This window comes from Acomys russatus, chromosome 10 (assembly GCF_903995435.1).
Source record: "Acomys russatus chromosome 10, mAcoRus1.1, whole genome shotgun sequence".
NCBI classification, from domain to species: Eukaryota; Metazoa; Chordata; class Mammalia; order Rodentia; family Muridae; genus Acomys; species Acomys russatus.
Genome location: NC_067146.1, coordinates 55,933,135 through 55,950,292, shown reverse-complemented (window position 1 = coordinate 55,950,292; position 17,158 = coordinate 55,933,135). Strand labels below are relative to the sequence as shown.

The window sequence follows — 17,158 nt, the reverse complement described above, 5'->3', positions numbered from 1 at the left end:
GTGGTGGGCAAGTTGGAGGCAAACAGGCAGATAGGGTGCTGGAGAAGCAGCTGAGAGTTCTACATCTTCATCTGTGGGGAGAGAGACAGAGGCAGAGAGAGAGAGGGGGGCGGGGAGAGACACTATGGGCTTGGCATAAACTTTTGAAACCTCAAAGCCTACCCCCTCCAACAAGGCCACACCTCTTAATGCTTCTAATCCTTTCAAATAGTGCCACTCTCTGGGGACTAACCATTCAAATATACGAATGTATGGGAGCCATATTTATTCAAACTACCACAGCATCCAGTGCCCTGGAACTGGAGTTATAGGCAGTTTTCAGGTGCCACGTGCTGCTAGGAACAAAAGCAAAAACAAAGCACACCAACCAACCAAAAGGTCCTCTTCAGCCCCATCGCCCCAACCAAAGGGTCCTCTTCAGCCCCATCCCCCAACCAAAGGGTCCTCTTCAGCCCCATCGCCCCAATTTGTAATGTTGCTGATTTTTTTTATTCCAATCTTTTAGTTGCTAGATTTTATTTTGTTTTGAGTATAGCTCATTTTAGAGAACACTTTTAGAGTTACAACAGTATTTGTCAGAATTACAAAAATGCCTTTTACAGCCTTTTACACACACAGTCAGTGTGCCCGAATTTAAGACTCTGTGGACGCACACTTCTCATTTAGAGTTCTCAGTTACATCCTATTCTCTTTTGGGTCCTGGAGCATTTGGAGAATTTCTAATACATTTCTTTATTCATGCATTCATTTATTTATGTGTGCATGTATGTATACATGCGTGTGCCTCTCCAGATCAGAGAACAACTGATAGGAGTTGACTCTCTCCTTTCGTCATGTGGGTCTCGGCATCAAATTCATGTCATTAGGCTTGACAGCGACCAGCTTTACTCACTGAGCCATCTCTGCAGCCATGGAGAGATATAGTTACCTTTATAGCTGCACAAACAGCTCTGTGTGTGCATGTGTGCGTGCATGCATGTGTGTGTGTGTGTGGGATGAGCTTTGATATATATATGATATATACACATATATATTCTCTGTAACTTTTTTTTTCTGAATCCATCTGACTAGAGGCATATCCCCATCAGTGCCCTTGTTGACTAATCCCTTTTTAGGGACATGACTTTCTTCCTTGGGACCCAAGGCTGGCTTTTGAGAAGTCTTTTTATTAGCACATGGAGAACAGGAGCTGATCCATGGGAAGGTTAGGCTGCATCATCTTCATCATCATCATCATCATCATCATCGTCATCATCTTCCTTACACTTTCATTGTCACATTGCAATCAGGACCATCAGCATTATCATTGTCACCACACCCCATCCTCCTCCTCCTGCTTCTGCTCCTCCTCCTCCTTCTGCTCCTCCTCCTCTTGCTTCTCCTCCTCCTGCTCCTGTTCCTCCTCCTCCTCCTGCTCCTCCTCTTCCTGCTCCTCGTGCACCTGTGTAGATCCAGAAGCTGCAGAGGCTGCAGCCTTGGACGCCTGGCACTGAGGAGGGCCTGCCAGAGCCTAGATGGGTACAGAGCCTGGAATCCAACTTTCCAGGATGGATCAGTGTCAGTTTGACATAGCTAGAGCTGTCTGAAAGGAGGGAACCTCAACTGAGAAAATGCCTTCATAAGATCTGACTGTCCGGCATTTTCTTAGTTAGTGATTGATGTGGGAAGGCCCAGTCCATGTGGGTGGGACCATCCCTGGGCTGTTGGTCCTGGGGTCTGTAAGAAAGCCGACTGAGTGAGCCAGTAAGCAGCACTCCTGCCTCCAGTTCCGGCCCTGTTTGAGCACCTGCTCTGACTTCCTTCAGTGATGGACTACAATGTGGAAGTGTACGCCAAAATGAAGCCTTTCCTCTCCACTTGCTTTTGGTCATGGTGTTTCATCAGCAACAGTAACCCAAAGACAACCAGGTTCGTGGTGGGCTCTGCAAGTGAGAAGGAAATTGGCTTCTTGTTAGAAATCCAGAGACGCCCATAGGACCCAGCTGAAGGTGAATAGGCCTGGAAGGCTCCTGGCTAGCACACTCTCAGTCAGTCTGCTATGAGCCCATTTGTTCCCCTGGGGGTCATGTCCCCTGGTACTCTGTAGCCTGATCTCCTAACTGTCTGGCTCTTCACATAGCCTCCAGGCTTCTTCCCAGGGGAAACTCAGGGTTAACACATCAGCTGTGGACCCTCTAAGAGCAGACATAATCACCAGTCTGGGGTTTCAGCGGGGAATTCATTCAGCTTCTGCTAACATCTGAAATGACAATGGCTCAAGCCAGGTAGAAAGCAATTTTATTTTTCTACTAAGAGAAGGTCCAAATCTGAGTCACCGGCTGGAACAAAAGCTCTATGATGTCATTAGAGGTAAGACCTCCAAATTCTCAAGACTCCCAGGGTCAAAGATGCCCGAAGGAATTCCAGCCATCAAATCTACTTTTCAGAAAGGAAGCAAGAAGGGGTCAGTCTTCCCTAATTTAACTCAATAGCTTCTCCTTACATCCACTGGTGGCCCTCTGGCAGCAAAGTAGCTGGCAGAGGGCCACCACGGTTAAAAAAATGAAACTCTGCCACCATACAAAGTAAAACTGTGTGTACAAAGTTCCCTGTGGCTCAGTTTCATCTGTGAGTTGGGGGAGAATTAAAGGCCAGCTGCACAGGTGACCCTAGCCAGGCACACAGTGGAAGCCCAGGACACAGAATTCAAGGAGCGAGGAGCATGGCCTATGCTCCTTCTTTGCGCCTGGAGCATTAGGCCCATGAAGCTGCCCTGAAAGCAAGAGTAGAGTCTCCCTGCTGGGAGAGTCTCAGTGGGGGAGGGGAGGGGCTACAGGCAGCGAGGGAACTCTCTAGTGAGCTCTGCTTTACCCACACTGGCCTAGTCCCTGGTCCCCAGGATCCAGGGAGAAGCTGTGTTGGTTCAGGGAGAAGCTGTGTTGGTTCACGGTTGCTGCCTGGGTATTTTGGGGGGTGGGGTTGTTGTTGTTTTGAGACAGGATCTCATGTGTAGTTGAGGATGATCTTGAGTTTCAGACCTTCTGAGTGCTGGGTTGCAGGTGTACACCACCACGCCCAGTGCCTGCAGTGCTGGGGATTGAACCCAGGACTTCTTGCATGAAAGGTGAGCATCCTATCGTGAACTCCATCCCCAGCCACACGCTCAAATGAGTCTATCAAGACAGTAGTTTATCAGCCTCTGTTAGGAGCTACTGGAGTGAGGACCAGAACAGCAGGAGAAGAAGCTGCAGGGAAGAGGGGTGGGAGGACAGTTGTGGAGGAGGGTTAGGGGAAGGGAGGAAGGAGAGTGGACAGGGTGGAGAAAGGTGGGTGATTGCTTAGATTCCTTAGATTGCAGTGCACCTGTGGGCCAGCCAGGTGCAAGGCCTGTAGGAAGGGCGGAGCACAGATCTCCTCGGCAAGAAGGCCTGCTGCTGTAGTAAGCACTGCAGAGTCTCTCATGCTCCATGGAGATCCCCAGTTTTCCAGAGCAGCTGGAAGCCCAAAGGGGCCATGACCTCACCTACAGGGTAAGGATTTTCATGCTTGCTTTGTTCTTGGAACCCAGAGCTCAGCAAAGGGGGCCTTAGGCTTCAGGTTGAGGTGGACAGGTTGGGACCTCATATGGACAAGGTTGGGGAATTGAAGGATGATGTACCATTGAGCGAAGGCCAAGATGGGGAGGGAAGGGGCAACTGAAGGGTTAAAATAAAGATCTAGGGGAGCAGAGAATCTGGGCTGGGTGCAGCACTTGCTGGAAGCACGGAAGTGAGTAGGGACTAGCATTAAGCGCAGGGATGGGGTCAGCACAAGGGCAGTGAATCAGATGAAAGTGGGTGGGCAGGGACCGGTAACCAACAGGAGGCAGCTGCAGTGCACCTGTGGGCCAGCCAGGTGCAAGGCCTGTGGGAAGGGCGGAGCACAGATCTCCTCAAACTGATGCTGCTAAGAGACCTTTAGTGCCCTTCCTCTGCTCTTGCACCTGTGGCTGCTGCAGGCATCTTCGGAGAGACATGGGACTCGCTTTGCTGCCCATGGCTTTGCTGGTCCTGCCTGCCCTGCTGCTGTGGCCCACAATGGCTCATGACTCCGAGGAACCCAACGTGCGTTGTGGAGGTGAGCGCTGGGGTGTATGGGGGAGGTGTCTCAACCCCAGGCTTCTGGAGGACACTGCCTGTTCCTACTCTGTGGGAGGCAGGCCACTGGACAATTTCCTTTCCTTGTCACTTCTGTGCCCTGGCTACTCAAGAGAAGCTCTCTGGGGTTCCTGCTATGTGGCTGCTGGCCCAGTCTTGGAATGCTGAGCTTGCTCATCGCTGTTCTGACAGTTCGGCTGGTTTGATTTGGCTTCTGTGTGGACCTGGAGGGTCCTTCGCCTCTGCCAGCCTTGTCTAGGGTAGGCTGGAGGCCCAGTGTGACTGGAGGCAGAAGCAGGTACCTGTCTACCATGTACAGAGGAGAGAGAAACTTGAGGACAGAGGCACAGCCAGATGTGTCCAGTTTGGCCTTGGTTTCATTAACTCTTGAGTCGTGAGTAGGACTCTCTGCTGTCTGTCTGCCTCTGGGCATCTGTAGTCTTCACAAGAAACCTAACCACTGGACACTTGGGTTTGGGGCAGCTTGGTCAGGCTGTCCCTTTCTGAGACATTAAAGCTGTTCCCCTGTATGGTGCCAGCTCTGGGACCATGACTGTGACGGCTGCAAAAGCACCAAGTGGGCACAGGGGGCTGAGAGAGGTTAAGAGAGGAGCAGAGTCTAAGAGGACTGTCCATCCTAGTGGTCCTCAACCTTCCCAACACTGCTACCCTTTAATACAGCTCCCTGTGCTGTGGTGACACCCCCAACCCACAACCAGAAAATTATTAAATTATTTTCATTGCTACTTCACAGCTGTAATTTTGCTACTTTTACGAATCATCATTAAATACCTTTTGAAATAGTTGGCAAAGGAGTCGTGACCCACAGGTTGAGAACCATCTCTCCAGTGGGAGCTGGATCAGGTGTGGGGTGGGATGAGGTTGAGGTGAAGTGCTGAAGGGTGGTAAGGAGGAGGAGTGTGGGTTGCACTCTTCTCCAGAGCCATCCTCTCATTCTGTCTCAGCTGAGCCTCCCCCTCCCGTCACAGCAGCCCACCACTGAGTGGAGGCCATCAGAGTTGAAGTGGAGATCCCACCACCTCCCACAGGCCTTCCTGTGCACTGACCCCACATTGGATGTGTTTCTTTACTCTTGATTTCATGAGCCTTCTGCTTTTATGCAAATAGGAGGCCCAGCCCAGGGGACTGGCTGGTGCCCATGGGAGGGAGGAGGGGCAGGCTGAGGACCAGCTGCCTGAGAGGGAGTATTCCTATAAAGGTGGCTGCCTGAGGAAGCCTGGAGCTCCAGTTTCCAGATCTTACAGAGGGCGAGAGGTTGTGCCAGGAGCAGCTGGCACAGAGAACAGGGACCCTTGGGGCTGGCAAGATGAGGCATGAACTGGGAAGATTAGGGGGTACAGTAAAAACCCCTGTTGCTTCCTCTCACTCCATCTTGTGCTATCTACAATGTGCAATAGAATTTCAGAGCCTTGGTGTGGATTTTAGACAGACATGTTTTGGGGACACTTTGTGCATTTTGAGATTCTGATCAGTTCTGAACACATCCAGCACAGGGCTGGGTACAGGGTCCTGTGGGTGCTCCCCCCGCACCAGCTCATGTGCATGTGCGTGCACTGTATACATGGTTATGTGTGGGTTACTAAGTTAATAACCTGGGTTCAATCTCCAAGACCCCCATGGTGGAAGGAGAAATGTAATTCCTACTCTCCATGCATGTGTACCCCCTCCAATGAGAGAGAGAGGGAGAGAGTAAATAGAATAGAAAACCTGTAACATTTGAGTCTGCCTCTGTTCCAATAAACGTTTTTTATAAGAACAAGCAGAGGTGCTTAATTTGACTGTGGTAGGTAGCTGCCCAGCCCTGCTGCACTGGCACTGCATCTGCCCACAGTGCTCCTCAGTCGCTCCATGCACGCACTCTTTTCACTCAAAGCTCGCCTCTCACTCATACCGCATCTTTGTTCCGGGATCTCAGCCTGTGGAATCATCATCCCACTCACCAGGTGAGGCCTGAGTGTGCCCTTCCCGTGTCCCACGGTGGCAGAGCAGGGTCACGTTTCCCGCTGGCTCCATGCCTGAGTTCTGGTTCCTGCTGGCTTGCACCTCTACTGCTTAGTTGAGTTCTGGGGCAAAGAGTCTATAAGGGCTTGGGGGAGACAGTAGAGAAACAAATGTCCTGGCAAGCCACTTTCCCTTTTGGAGACAGGAACCTCACACAAAAAGGAAACTATTCTTGCCTTTGGTAACTGGCTCCACCCAGACCCCTGCTGGTCAGGACATGTGACCCTCTGCTATTTTGACACTTCCCTCCACTCCTTGCCCTTACTTTGCCATATGGCCAGTGAGATGACAGCCCTGTGGTTCCCTCCTTTCTGATCCAGTCTAGTTGGAGCAGCTGCATTGGACTCAGAGGTAAAAGCCATCTGTGGGAAAGTATGGAACCACCCCTAAGCCTGAATGACTTCTGACCTCTGACCTCTAGAATGTGTTTCCACTGTGTCTAGAGCATTTTGTTTGGAGTTTTGTTACTGCTGCCTTCCCATCATCACCATCACATCCCACATCCCCCCCACCACCCTACAGCCTCCCAACCATCCCTCTGCACCCCGCCAGCATCACCGCCACATCCCCCACCATCACCCCACAGCCTCCCAACACCCCCTTCACCCCTCCACCATCACCTCCACATCCCCCACCATCACCCCCTAGCATCACTCATATGGTCCATTTGCCACAAAGGGTGAATCTTACTGACACATCATCAGCTACAGTTCACATCAAGGTCATTCCTTGTACACTGCACAACATGGGCACATAAATGTCATGTGTCACACAGAGTCACTGTGCTGCCCTGAAGCACAGGGGATGTTGAGCTTACTTCCAGCTGGTTTTCCCTGCTGTGTTTTCTCATAACCTCATGTAAGCAGAAATGTAGTGATTTCTCCGTGAACTTTGTATCTGGACTCTGCTGACACTCTCCGTGGACTTTTCACCTGCTATCAGATAGCCGGTGTCCTGTGCTTAGACTTGCCTGTGTTCTGTCTTGTTCTGCTCCCTCAGCCTGACTGTGTCTCTCTCTGGTGTAGAGGCCAGATGCTTGCAGCTTCACCTATCCATTTCTGTGGAGCCTGAGCTCACCCAGACACTGCCCTGCCAAGCTCTGACCCATCTTCTCTGTGCCTTGTCCTTGTCTGTGGAAAACTTGGTTCCATCACAGATGCCTCTCTTAGAGCAGTTATCAGAGTGGGTGTGTGCAATGTGTATGTATGTATGTGTGTTTGTGTGCATGCATATGTGTGTGTGTCTTTGAACCATGTGGATTTTGTGTGTGTATGTATGCATATGTGTGTGTGTGTGTGTGTGTGTGTGTGTGTGTGCCAAATGGGTATGTGTATAAATGTGTGTGTCTTTGGATCATGTGGGTTGTTTATGTGTATGCAGGCATAAAGTGTCTTTGGGTCACGGTGATTATATATGTGTGAATGTATCATGTATGTGTATCATTGGGTTCTGGTTGTTGTGGATGTATGGATGTGTGTTGTTGGGTCATGGTTGTGTGTGCATGCATGACTTTGGGCCTTGTGGATTGTACATGTATGTACATGTATATGTGTAGTGCATATTTTCGGACTCTATTTTATTTGGGTTTCTTAGGCCTCTACGTCCCTTCCAACCCTTATTTACCCTAATACCTTCCAATCCCCCAACAATAGGTAGGAGAGAAGGAAGGATAATGGGGTCATGGTGATTGTGTGTGTGGATGCATGTGCACACCCATGTACATGTACATGTGGTGGATCTTATGATGACAAATGGCCTGGAATCACTGTTGTATTGAACTCTTGTGCTTGTCTTCTTGGGGACAGGCCCTTTCTCTTAATGATCAGTCCCTCCTCAGAGCTAGATCATGGCCCAAGAAGATGACTCAACAGGTTAAAGTTCAGCCTGATGGCCTGAATTTGACCCCTGGAACTCATGTAAAAAAAGCTGGATACAATAGTGTGGGTTTGTAATCCCAGCTCTTCTATGGCAAGATGGAGGTAGCAGAAAGGGCAAGAGAGACCCTACCCCAATAAGGAGGAAGATACATACAGACTCCTGAAAGCTGTGTTCTGATCTCCACATGCATGCCTTTGAACCTGTATGTCTTCTCTCTCTCTCTCTCTCTCTCTCTCTCTCTCTCTCTCTCTCTCTGTCTCAAAAAAAAAAAAATTAGAAAGGGGAAGAAAGGAAGGAGAAAGGAAGGAAAGAAGAAACCAAGAAAGAATTGTGGACTCTGAGTGGTTTGATAGTTTGAACGTATTAGAATAATGAAAACCCATTCTTGATGGACACATTGGCTGCTGTGGAGATGGCCCTTCCTGGATAGCCCCACAGTCCTTCCTGCACACTGTCGGCAGCCCATCCTCAGGCTCTGTGGATTAACTTCTCAGTCGCCTCCCCAGGGCTCACAGTGCAGACGCAGCCCAGCAGGTCATTGCAGAGGTCAATCCTGCTTTCCTGAGGACACCTGAGCTGTGCCCTTGCAGACAGCAGCTTTCTGTGTCTCACCAGTCACTCTTGGACAGCACTTCTGCCCCACGTCGCTTACAGACCTCTCAGCCCATCAGCCCTCAACAGAACGGACAGCACAGGGCTATTGATTTAGTGACAACTGCTCCTTTGAGACTAGAGCTAATGTTTTCATTACACTAAAAACACTGTAACAAGTTCATTCTGAATTAGGGAATGGATAGTGTTCGCTGGAGGAGCGTGACTTTTGGAAACCTGAGCTAAGACCTACTCACAATGACGCAGAGGCATGGGTCCTTGTGCTGTAGCCCACCTTCCAGTGAGAGGCCCAGGGACTCGGGCTCTGCCTCCTTTCTTCCCCGTTAGGGTTTCTGACTTCACTGGGGTACTGGCAAGACAACCCTTATGTTCCTGGGCTCCTCTCATCCTCCTCTTCCTTAGCAGCCAGCCTGGACAGCATCTCCGTGGAGTCTTTAAGCTCATCTGGCTTCTGGGCATTTTCTATGGGGTGGCTTCACCCCATACCTACCCAAATTTTCTACTGTTCATAGCCCCATTGAGCCCTTTTGGGTTCCCATCGTGTGTTAGGTGCTTTTTATCGTAATGACCAAGGCAACTTAGAAGGAAGGTTTATTTGGCTTGCAGTTCCAGAGTCACAAAGAGTCCACTACCATCACAATGAGGAGGAGGAGCAGCAGGCAACTGTGGCAGCTAGAGCAGCGAGCTGAGAGCTCTCACCTTGACCCTCAAGCATGAAGCAGAGAATGCCCCCCATGACATACTTTCTCCTACAAAGCCACCCCTTAATCCTTCTCAAATGATAGAGTCTGAGTCGAACTAATTTCCTTCTCCATACCTGAGGACTTGGAGCTGGCTATAGGATCTCTGGGCTAGATGGAGCTTGGCTTCTGCGGTGGCTGACCTCAATGCCTGTGGCTGGTAGACTGGAGGGGGGGTGGGGGGGGACACTTCAGTGTTTTCTGGCAAGAGCCAATAGAAAGCTAATGCCCAGGTGCTCACCAGCCTTGCTTGTGATGACAGAGATGCCCAGGGTCCCTGTTCGAGCTGAAGCATTAGAGTGGTGGCAAGTGTTTGCCCAGGAGGAAATCTGTCTGTCTGAGGAGTCAGCACCAATTGGCTGCCTCACTGCACACTGCCCAGGCTGAGCTCTGCAGGAGCCAGGCTCGTCTTTGGAATGTGCCTTGGAACTGACTTTATTGAGACACCATTCTTCTTCCTGGGCAGGACAGGGTTCTGAGCCTGCTGGGGTAGGTCCACGGCCTTTGGATGGAACTACAAGGGTTCGGTTATGATGGTATCCAGTAATGGACGTGGCTGGCCCGTAGGACAAGACAGAGCTGGCCTGAGTGGGTTCTCTATCACTTTATCAGAACTCACATGAACTGTGCTTTTCAGATGCTTGCTACAACTGGACTATTTTGTGTTACTTTTTTGAGACAAGCTCTGAAGTTGCTCGCGTTAACCTTTCTGTTACTCGGAGGGAGGGGTATTGTGGGACAGGATCCACACAACTCTGAGGTAGGACAGTTTCCCAATGGTATCCTGAGACACAGGAAGCCAGAAACCACACAACTCTGAGAGGAAGCCTCCTCTGCAGAGATGCTGAAGCTCCCAAGGGAGGGTTACCACAACCCCCAATGAGCTGAGGAGCTTAGGAGCCTGAGCCCCACTCCTCCAGCCACTGCTGATGAACTGAGGAGCCTAGGAGCCTAAGACCAGCTGTTCCTTTCCTGCTTCTTTTCTTCTTCATTGCTGCTTCTGATGAGTCACACCAGGCAGTAAGTCTCTTAAAAGAGATTTATTGGAGGGATAAATCCAGGAAAGGAAGGACAAATCCAGGAGTGGCTGCCTCTGCTCCTGGGAGAAGGTAGCAGGGAACTGGGCAGACACAGCCTTTATATAGGATTTCTTAAGGAGTGGAGCTTTCTAGGGTAGGGATTTCTAGGGCAGAGTGAGAATTGGTGGGATTTCAAGTCCTGAGTTGGAGGAGCTCAGGGATTGTTGGGCTTTCCTGTTCAGGGATTGGTTGGTTCTCCTGCTCGAGGATTGGTGGGTTTTTATACAGACTTTTCACCTCAAATTAGTATAATCTGGGATGAGTCCTGCTGAAGGACTGGAGATGACAGTTCCAGAGGTCTGGGGAAGGAGTTGGGCTGCTGGAGCTTTTTCAGGCAGGGGTCTGGCCACTTTTTTCCTTGAAGGGTTATGAAGTTTACAAAGTACAAAATTTCCAGAGTCCACGGCAGGGAAGCCTTTCCCTGCAGCATGAATGGCTGACAGAGATTGAAGAGGAGGTGCTGCTTTCATGGGAAGCTCTGGTGAAGGCAGCAAACTGAAGCAGGAAAGGTGCCTTCTCCCATCACACCAGTCAGCTGAGGCAGGAAAAGTCACCATGGACAGCTCCCACTGAGGCTCTGACAGGAACCACTATTTTATCTCCTCTCCACAGCCCCAGGGTAGGAAGGAGGGGCTAGCAATCTGTCGCTTAAAGCTTTGGTGGCCAGCAGCTGGAAGACTAGACACTTCTTTTAGGGGTGTGGTGGCTGATTCCGCAAGTCGCCCTGGCTTGGAGAGGCAGGCAGCCTCAGTGCTTGGGCCCCTGTCTCCACTGTAGGCGCTGCCACAGTGACGGAAGCCTTCCAAGTTCTTGCTATGTACTTCAGGCTAGCTTTGACCTCACTGTGTAGCCCAGGGTGACCTCCAACTCATAGTGATCCTCCTGCTTCAGCCTCCTGAGTGCTGGGATTATAGGCGTGCACCACCATGCCTGCGTTGCATTTTCTCTGAAAATGTGGCTGCAGTTGGAGTCTCAAAGGGGTCTCAGGAGAGAATCTGGTCTTAAGACCACTTTTGTAGCTAAACCTGGAAATACTCTACCCGCCCATTCCCTGCTCACCAGCCACTACTCACATGGTTCAGAGGGGGCTCAAGGAAGGTGATGGGCAGATTAGGGAGCTTGGCTAGCTTTTAAATCTTTGACCCTTACAGAATGGGGCACAGACCACAGGACTCACCGAGGGTGCTGAGCAGCGCCCACAGAGAACACCCAAGGCCAATAGCTGCTGTCGCTGCTGCATGTGGCCTCCAGCTCCCCAAGGAGTGTCAGGGTGTAGCCTCCCTAGAGCACCTCTAATCACATAATGGTTTCTTGTCACTGACACAGACCCACAGGACCCATGAGATGAGAAATAACACCGAAGCACCTGCCTGGGTCTTGTGAAACAGCAAAGCAACAGCTTGTTGCTTTTTCTATTCTCTCCTTTCCCCTCCTTCCCTCCCTCCCTCCCTTCCTTCCCATTTTTTTTTTTTTTTTAAAGTACAGTCCCACATGGCCCACTTGAGCTTGGGATCACATGCATGCACTGCCATGTCCAGGTCCAGACTTTTCTTAAGGTAATTGAATATTTTATGGAAAAGACTCGGTATCCAGGAAATGTGGAGTAGAGTCTCTCAGACTAAGACTTGACTAAATAGAGAGCGTATGGAAGCAAGGTCTGAGTGGTGGTATCTGGCTGGGCTCTGGGTATTTCCAGCTACCTGAAGGCTGCCTGCAGTTGCTTTTATTTGATGTTAACACTCAATGTCTTCCCATAGTGTGGCTGTTCATATGTCTACAAAAGCAATCAGCATTTTCTAATCATGGTTCTCTGTGTCCTTAGGCACACAGGGCCGTTGTCTTGAACATCAAAGATGGCTGTGGCTGGTGGTAAACATTATGACAGTGAGACTAAACAGTTCCTTAAAAGTAACCCCGATACCCTAACACCAACCTCACATCTTCCCATGAGCAGGAGGGAGAAGCATTCTGGCTCTGTGCAGTTGGTCCACTTTAAAGCAGTACTCAGTAGGTTTTTTGTCCTTCCCAGCATCCATCCCTCATCTTTGTCTCTCAGCCAAGGCATCTTGAAGTTGTGAAAATGTGTTCTTCCCTTACAGTGGCTCTGATTTTAGACCTGGAAAATATAATTTGGGTTAAAACTCAGTGGGGAGCCCCTCCCTCAGCCGGGTTGCCGTGGTGATGGGATGGGGGATGCAAGGCCTGCTGCTACTTACAGGAGCCCCGGGCTTCAGTTTTGTCCACACCAGCTGGTGGAGCCTCATCTTTGCAAATCACCCACCCCCCTCCATCCCAACCTGCTGCCTCCTGAATCTCTGCCCAATGCCGGACCCTCACAGAGTGGAATGCTGCTCTCTGGCTAGACACATACCTGCTAGCTGAGCCCTGATCTTGTTCAGCTAATGAGCCGTCCAGAGCTTTGGAGAATGGGCGAGGCCTTCCCTAGCACTGAAAGGTGGGTCACAGCCTGCCTCAGCCAGATATTCTGACTGCTTCCATGCAGGAGACAAGGTGAGGCCAGGCCACAGGATGGCCAAAGCAGCAGGCCTTCAGAGATGAAACACATTCCTTTAAAATGACAAGGAGAGACATGCTTGGGAGACCCAGATGCAGGGGTCTGGGAGTCTGAGGCCTGGAACAATGGATGACACCCAGTACCCTGCAGGGAAAGCCAAGAGCATTGCCAAGGTGTGGACAGCAGGGAGGGGCTGAGGCAGCCAACTGGGAATGGCCATCTTATGGGGTTCTTTACTATATAAAAGGCAGTTTTCCTTCTTGTTGCTTCTTGGCATAGAATTGTGCCCTTCTCCGCTCATATGCCAAGACTGTAACTATCAACATGGCTGCTTTGGGAGACAGGCCCTTTAAACACAAGGTTAAAGTAAGCAAGACCTGTGGGGTGGGCCTTACCCAATAAGGCTAGTTCCTGATAAAGTGAGTAGACACACATGTGCACAGGGATGGCTATGGATGGACACATGTGGAGACACACTATTGGCAGGCCACTGAAAAGAGAAGTCTTAGAAGGAACTGTCCTGTCCCCCGCGACACCTTCATCTCACTGTCAGCCTCCGGAACTGTGAGACTCTTCTGTTGCCAAGCCCAGTCTGCAACATTTACAACAGTGCTAGCACACTACCATACCACCGAAGGCCACAGGCTTCAGAAGCAAGTAGCATCATACTGAACAAAATGGCTTCAATAGCAGGGCATGGATTGAACGACACCCATGAAGTCGGGCTCCTTCAAGGGTCTCAGCCGAGTCACCAGAGCCCCAGCTTCTTCCTTCTCCTTGTGCTGCCCTGGCTCTGAGGTGTTCCTACAGGTCTCTGCTTTGTAAAGGGGAGAGCTTCCAGATGACCTCTCTTCGAAGAACATCTCCGTGGATGTGACAAGCAATCAGCCCACATCAGTCGCCGGCCGGGATGCAGCTGGAGGCTAACAACTAGATGAGAGCAGTGTTTACTAACAGAAGAATGAGAGCAGCAATGGGAGGTGGCCAGTGTGCTGTGCTGTCATGTCCTGTGCATCCATGTCACTACTACTGCTTTTGATTTACACCTCCCAGTGTGCTCTCAAATTCACTGACCTCTTAGCATTTTTGCCATGGTTGTAATTGAAGCTTCATCCCTATCCCGCCTGGACTGTTGCAGTAGCCCATCACCTACTCACTGGACACACCCCATCCCTTCCTCCATCTTCCTGACTGTGCCTTAAATGACCTGGGCAACATGCAAATCTTAAGTGTCACTAAGACCAGAAGGCTGGTTTCTCTTGCCTCAGAATAAAGACACCTTTCCTTCTGCCCCACCTGGCCTGCCACCTCAGCAAATAGCACACAGTGCCGCTTTCTCTCCAAGGATTTGGCTTCCTGCTTTTTTTTTTTTCCTCGTCCATCCATCTTGGCTTGCCTTTTTCCATCATGGTGTTTGTGTATACAGTTTTCCCTGATTCTTCTGCTAGCCAGCAATGCCTGCTTCTGAGGTCTCTCTGGCTTCCTAGGGCCGTCTCCTGTTCTGCACCGGTACCCACCCACCTGTCTTGTGTGACATCAGCCACCAACTCTCTTCCACAGTCTGTCCTGCAGTATCACACCCAAGGTACACAGCATAGCAGGTGGCCCTGCATAGCTCTCACTTGCTCTTATGCAGCCTTTCACTGGGAGTTGACCAGCATGACTCCTTACACACGGCCAGAGCCCTCAAGAGGGCCAGGGTGAAGCTCAGAGAGATTTGGGGGGGGGGGGGGTCTTGGCCCCTATGACTTTGCACAGTACCAATCCACCATGTATATCAAGGCAGGTCACAGGTGCAGCTAGACCCCGTCTGCCAAAAGAAACACCTCAATACCTCTGCGTAGAAGAGAGGCCGAGTCTGTGTGGGTCCTGCTTTCTGACCTGTGCTGCCTACCTCATTCTCATGGGATGTAACCCATCCTTTCTGAAAGTCAGAGTCCTGCTACCCTTGAGCCCATAAATGAAGGAGTGAAGGCAGCCTTTCTCACGTTGAGTCTCGGAGTCCCCCTCCCCCATGTGAGCATTCTGAGCTGTGATCCTCAACCGAGTGAGAAGCAAGCAGTTCAGTCAGCCTGAGTGAAGGTGCTCAGGTGTCTTTTGGCACAGAGGTGACCTCAGGCTAGACCACGACTCTTTTAAATGTTTGCAAAGGAATGGAGGCTGTAGTACACCTGCCCGTTAGGGTATTACATAGCAATTTAAAACTAATTGATCATGTAAAGGTTAGTAGCCACCCCGACCCCACGCTACAGTCCTGGAGGGCTGTAGAAAGTTGCATGGGTCCTATTCCCAGACTGGCTAGATGTCACTGGGTACCAGTGGTGTCCTTGGATGCCTCTCACCATATGGCTTCTCCTCTGGAATTGAGCTCACTGATATCCCAGGCAGATGTGCACTCCTGCCAGATGGCGGGCCTGTAATATGTGCTCAGTGACTTCTTTGTACCTCAAAATCAAGCATCAGATACCTTTGCCCCTAGAAAGCTACAGCACTGAAGAGCATGCAGCCTCCGAGTGGCAACCCCTGCCTGTTCTTACTGTATAATTTCCCCTGCCGTGTGTCCAGCCCAGGCTGTGTGTCATGCTGGCTTTGGGAAGCGATGCATAAGGGCTACTTTAGTGGATGTCTGGAGATGGCCCATAACCTGAGGTCACCTGAATTTCCTGTCCCCATTTTCAAATCTTCCTCTGAGAGAAAGAGGGAGGCAGGGAGAGAGGAGAAATTGCAGCATGAAAGGAATTGGGAGACCCAGCTGGGAGTGGGGGGGCTTGCCCTCTGGCAGGCAATGTGACCCGCCAGTGCCCCCATGAGGCTCCACCCCTGCCGTCTGCTCTAATAAACTCTAAACTCCAGTGGCTTACGTGAAGATTTCAGATTAACATTTAAATTAATGCTGGACTTGAAATATGGAGCCCAGGTCGCTGATGTGACTCTCCTTTAACATGTTCTGTGACCTGGGGCAGAAATTTAAAATGAACTTTTCTCAAAGAGCTGTTCCTCCTTGGGGAGGTCAGGAATGTCATGGCAGTGCTGGAGGTACCCCTCCCATCCCTCCTGTCCCCTCCAGAAGCTAATGATGTCCTCTTGGCCCTGAGAAGCTCCCCCTAACAATGGCTGTACCCTTCTGGGTAGTGTCTGCAATGCCACTTCCCCAGGCTGGCTGAACTTCTGGGCTTCTTATTTGGTTACCCCAAGATCCTGAGACCCCCCAGGCTGGGGTCAGTGAATATGCCACATATAGGAAGAGCCCCACATTTAGTTTCGGGGAGCGGAGAAGAGAAACATGATAGGCTGGGAAGGGGAACATGTGCCAGTGACAGCCTTGCACTCCACAGTGGACGACACCACCATTTGTTCCTGTGACCCCAACAGCCAGGATTCCCATCCTGACTTGCCAGCTCGTAGTCCACTCCAGGGAGGGTGGCCATGATCTGAGGCTTCCCGGTGAGATGCTACCACAGGCTATCCCAGGAGGGACAAGGAAGTGCAAAGCCATCCCTTATCCTTGCTCTACAGTCCCTGCTTTCTCCTGCTCTTTCATAACCCCCCCCCCCCCGAATGCCTTCTCTTCTCAGCTGGTCAGGAAGAAGGGTCCGGAAGCCCACTGGGAGGCACTGGACCCACAGTTCCTCACTGAACATCTTATTGTGTCCTGTTCTTGACTGCCCAAGACCAACCTTAGCCAGCCAGCATCCTCACTCAAATAGTAGATCAAGGGCGAACTGGTCCTTCTGGAAGGTTCCAGAACAAACAGCTTTAATGCCAACATGCAACAATCAATGGGAGGGATGCTTGCATTCCATGACTTGAGGAATGTGATGATAGCCCAGGGCAGCTGTCAGCCTCGCAGGTCATGTTAGCATAGTGCCAACTGAATCATGGCCAGCTACACCTGTGACTATAGCCAAAAAAACCTTCCATCCCCATGGCCCACGGCTGAGGAGGACCCCTAACTATTCCACTGGAAGCCTCAGGTTGCATGCATTGGATTCACCATCCGAGTACTAACCAGGCCCAACCCTACTTAGCTCCTGAGAGCAGGTGAGATTGGGTGGTATGGCTGTACACTGACCTAGTAATGTTAATAATGACTGGCAATCTCTCCTTCTGACCTGGCAGTCATCAGCGGGCTCAAAATGGTATTTGGGGGTCACATGACACTAATGTTCCAAATCTGTGGCTGAGGGCAACTCAGAG

At 50.7% G+C, this 17,158-nt stretch overlaps 1 protein-coding gene across 1 annotated transcript in view; it reads left to right on the top strand.

The window, feature by feature from the left end:
• The first annotated feature begins 3,893 nt into the window (after window positions 1-3,893).
• Cnpy1 (canopy FGF signaling regulator 1) overlaps window positions 3,894-17,158 on the top strand; it is a 53,721-nt gene continuing 40,456 nt past the window's right edge. Inside the window, exon 1 of the mRNA XM_051152215.1 lies at window positions 3,894-4,095. Within this exon, the coding sequence (XP_051008172.1) occupies window positions 3,993-4,095 (103 nt within the window). The 5' untranslated portion in view covers window positions 3,894-3,992. The remainder of the gene's footprint in view (window positions 4,096-17,158) is intronic.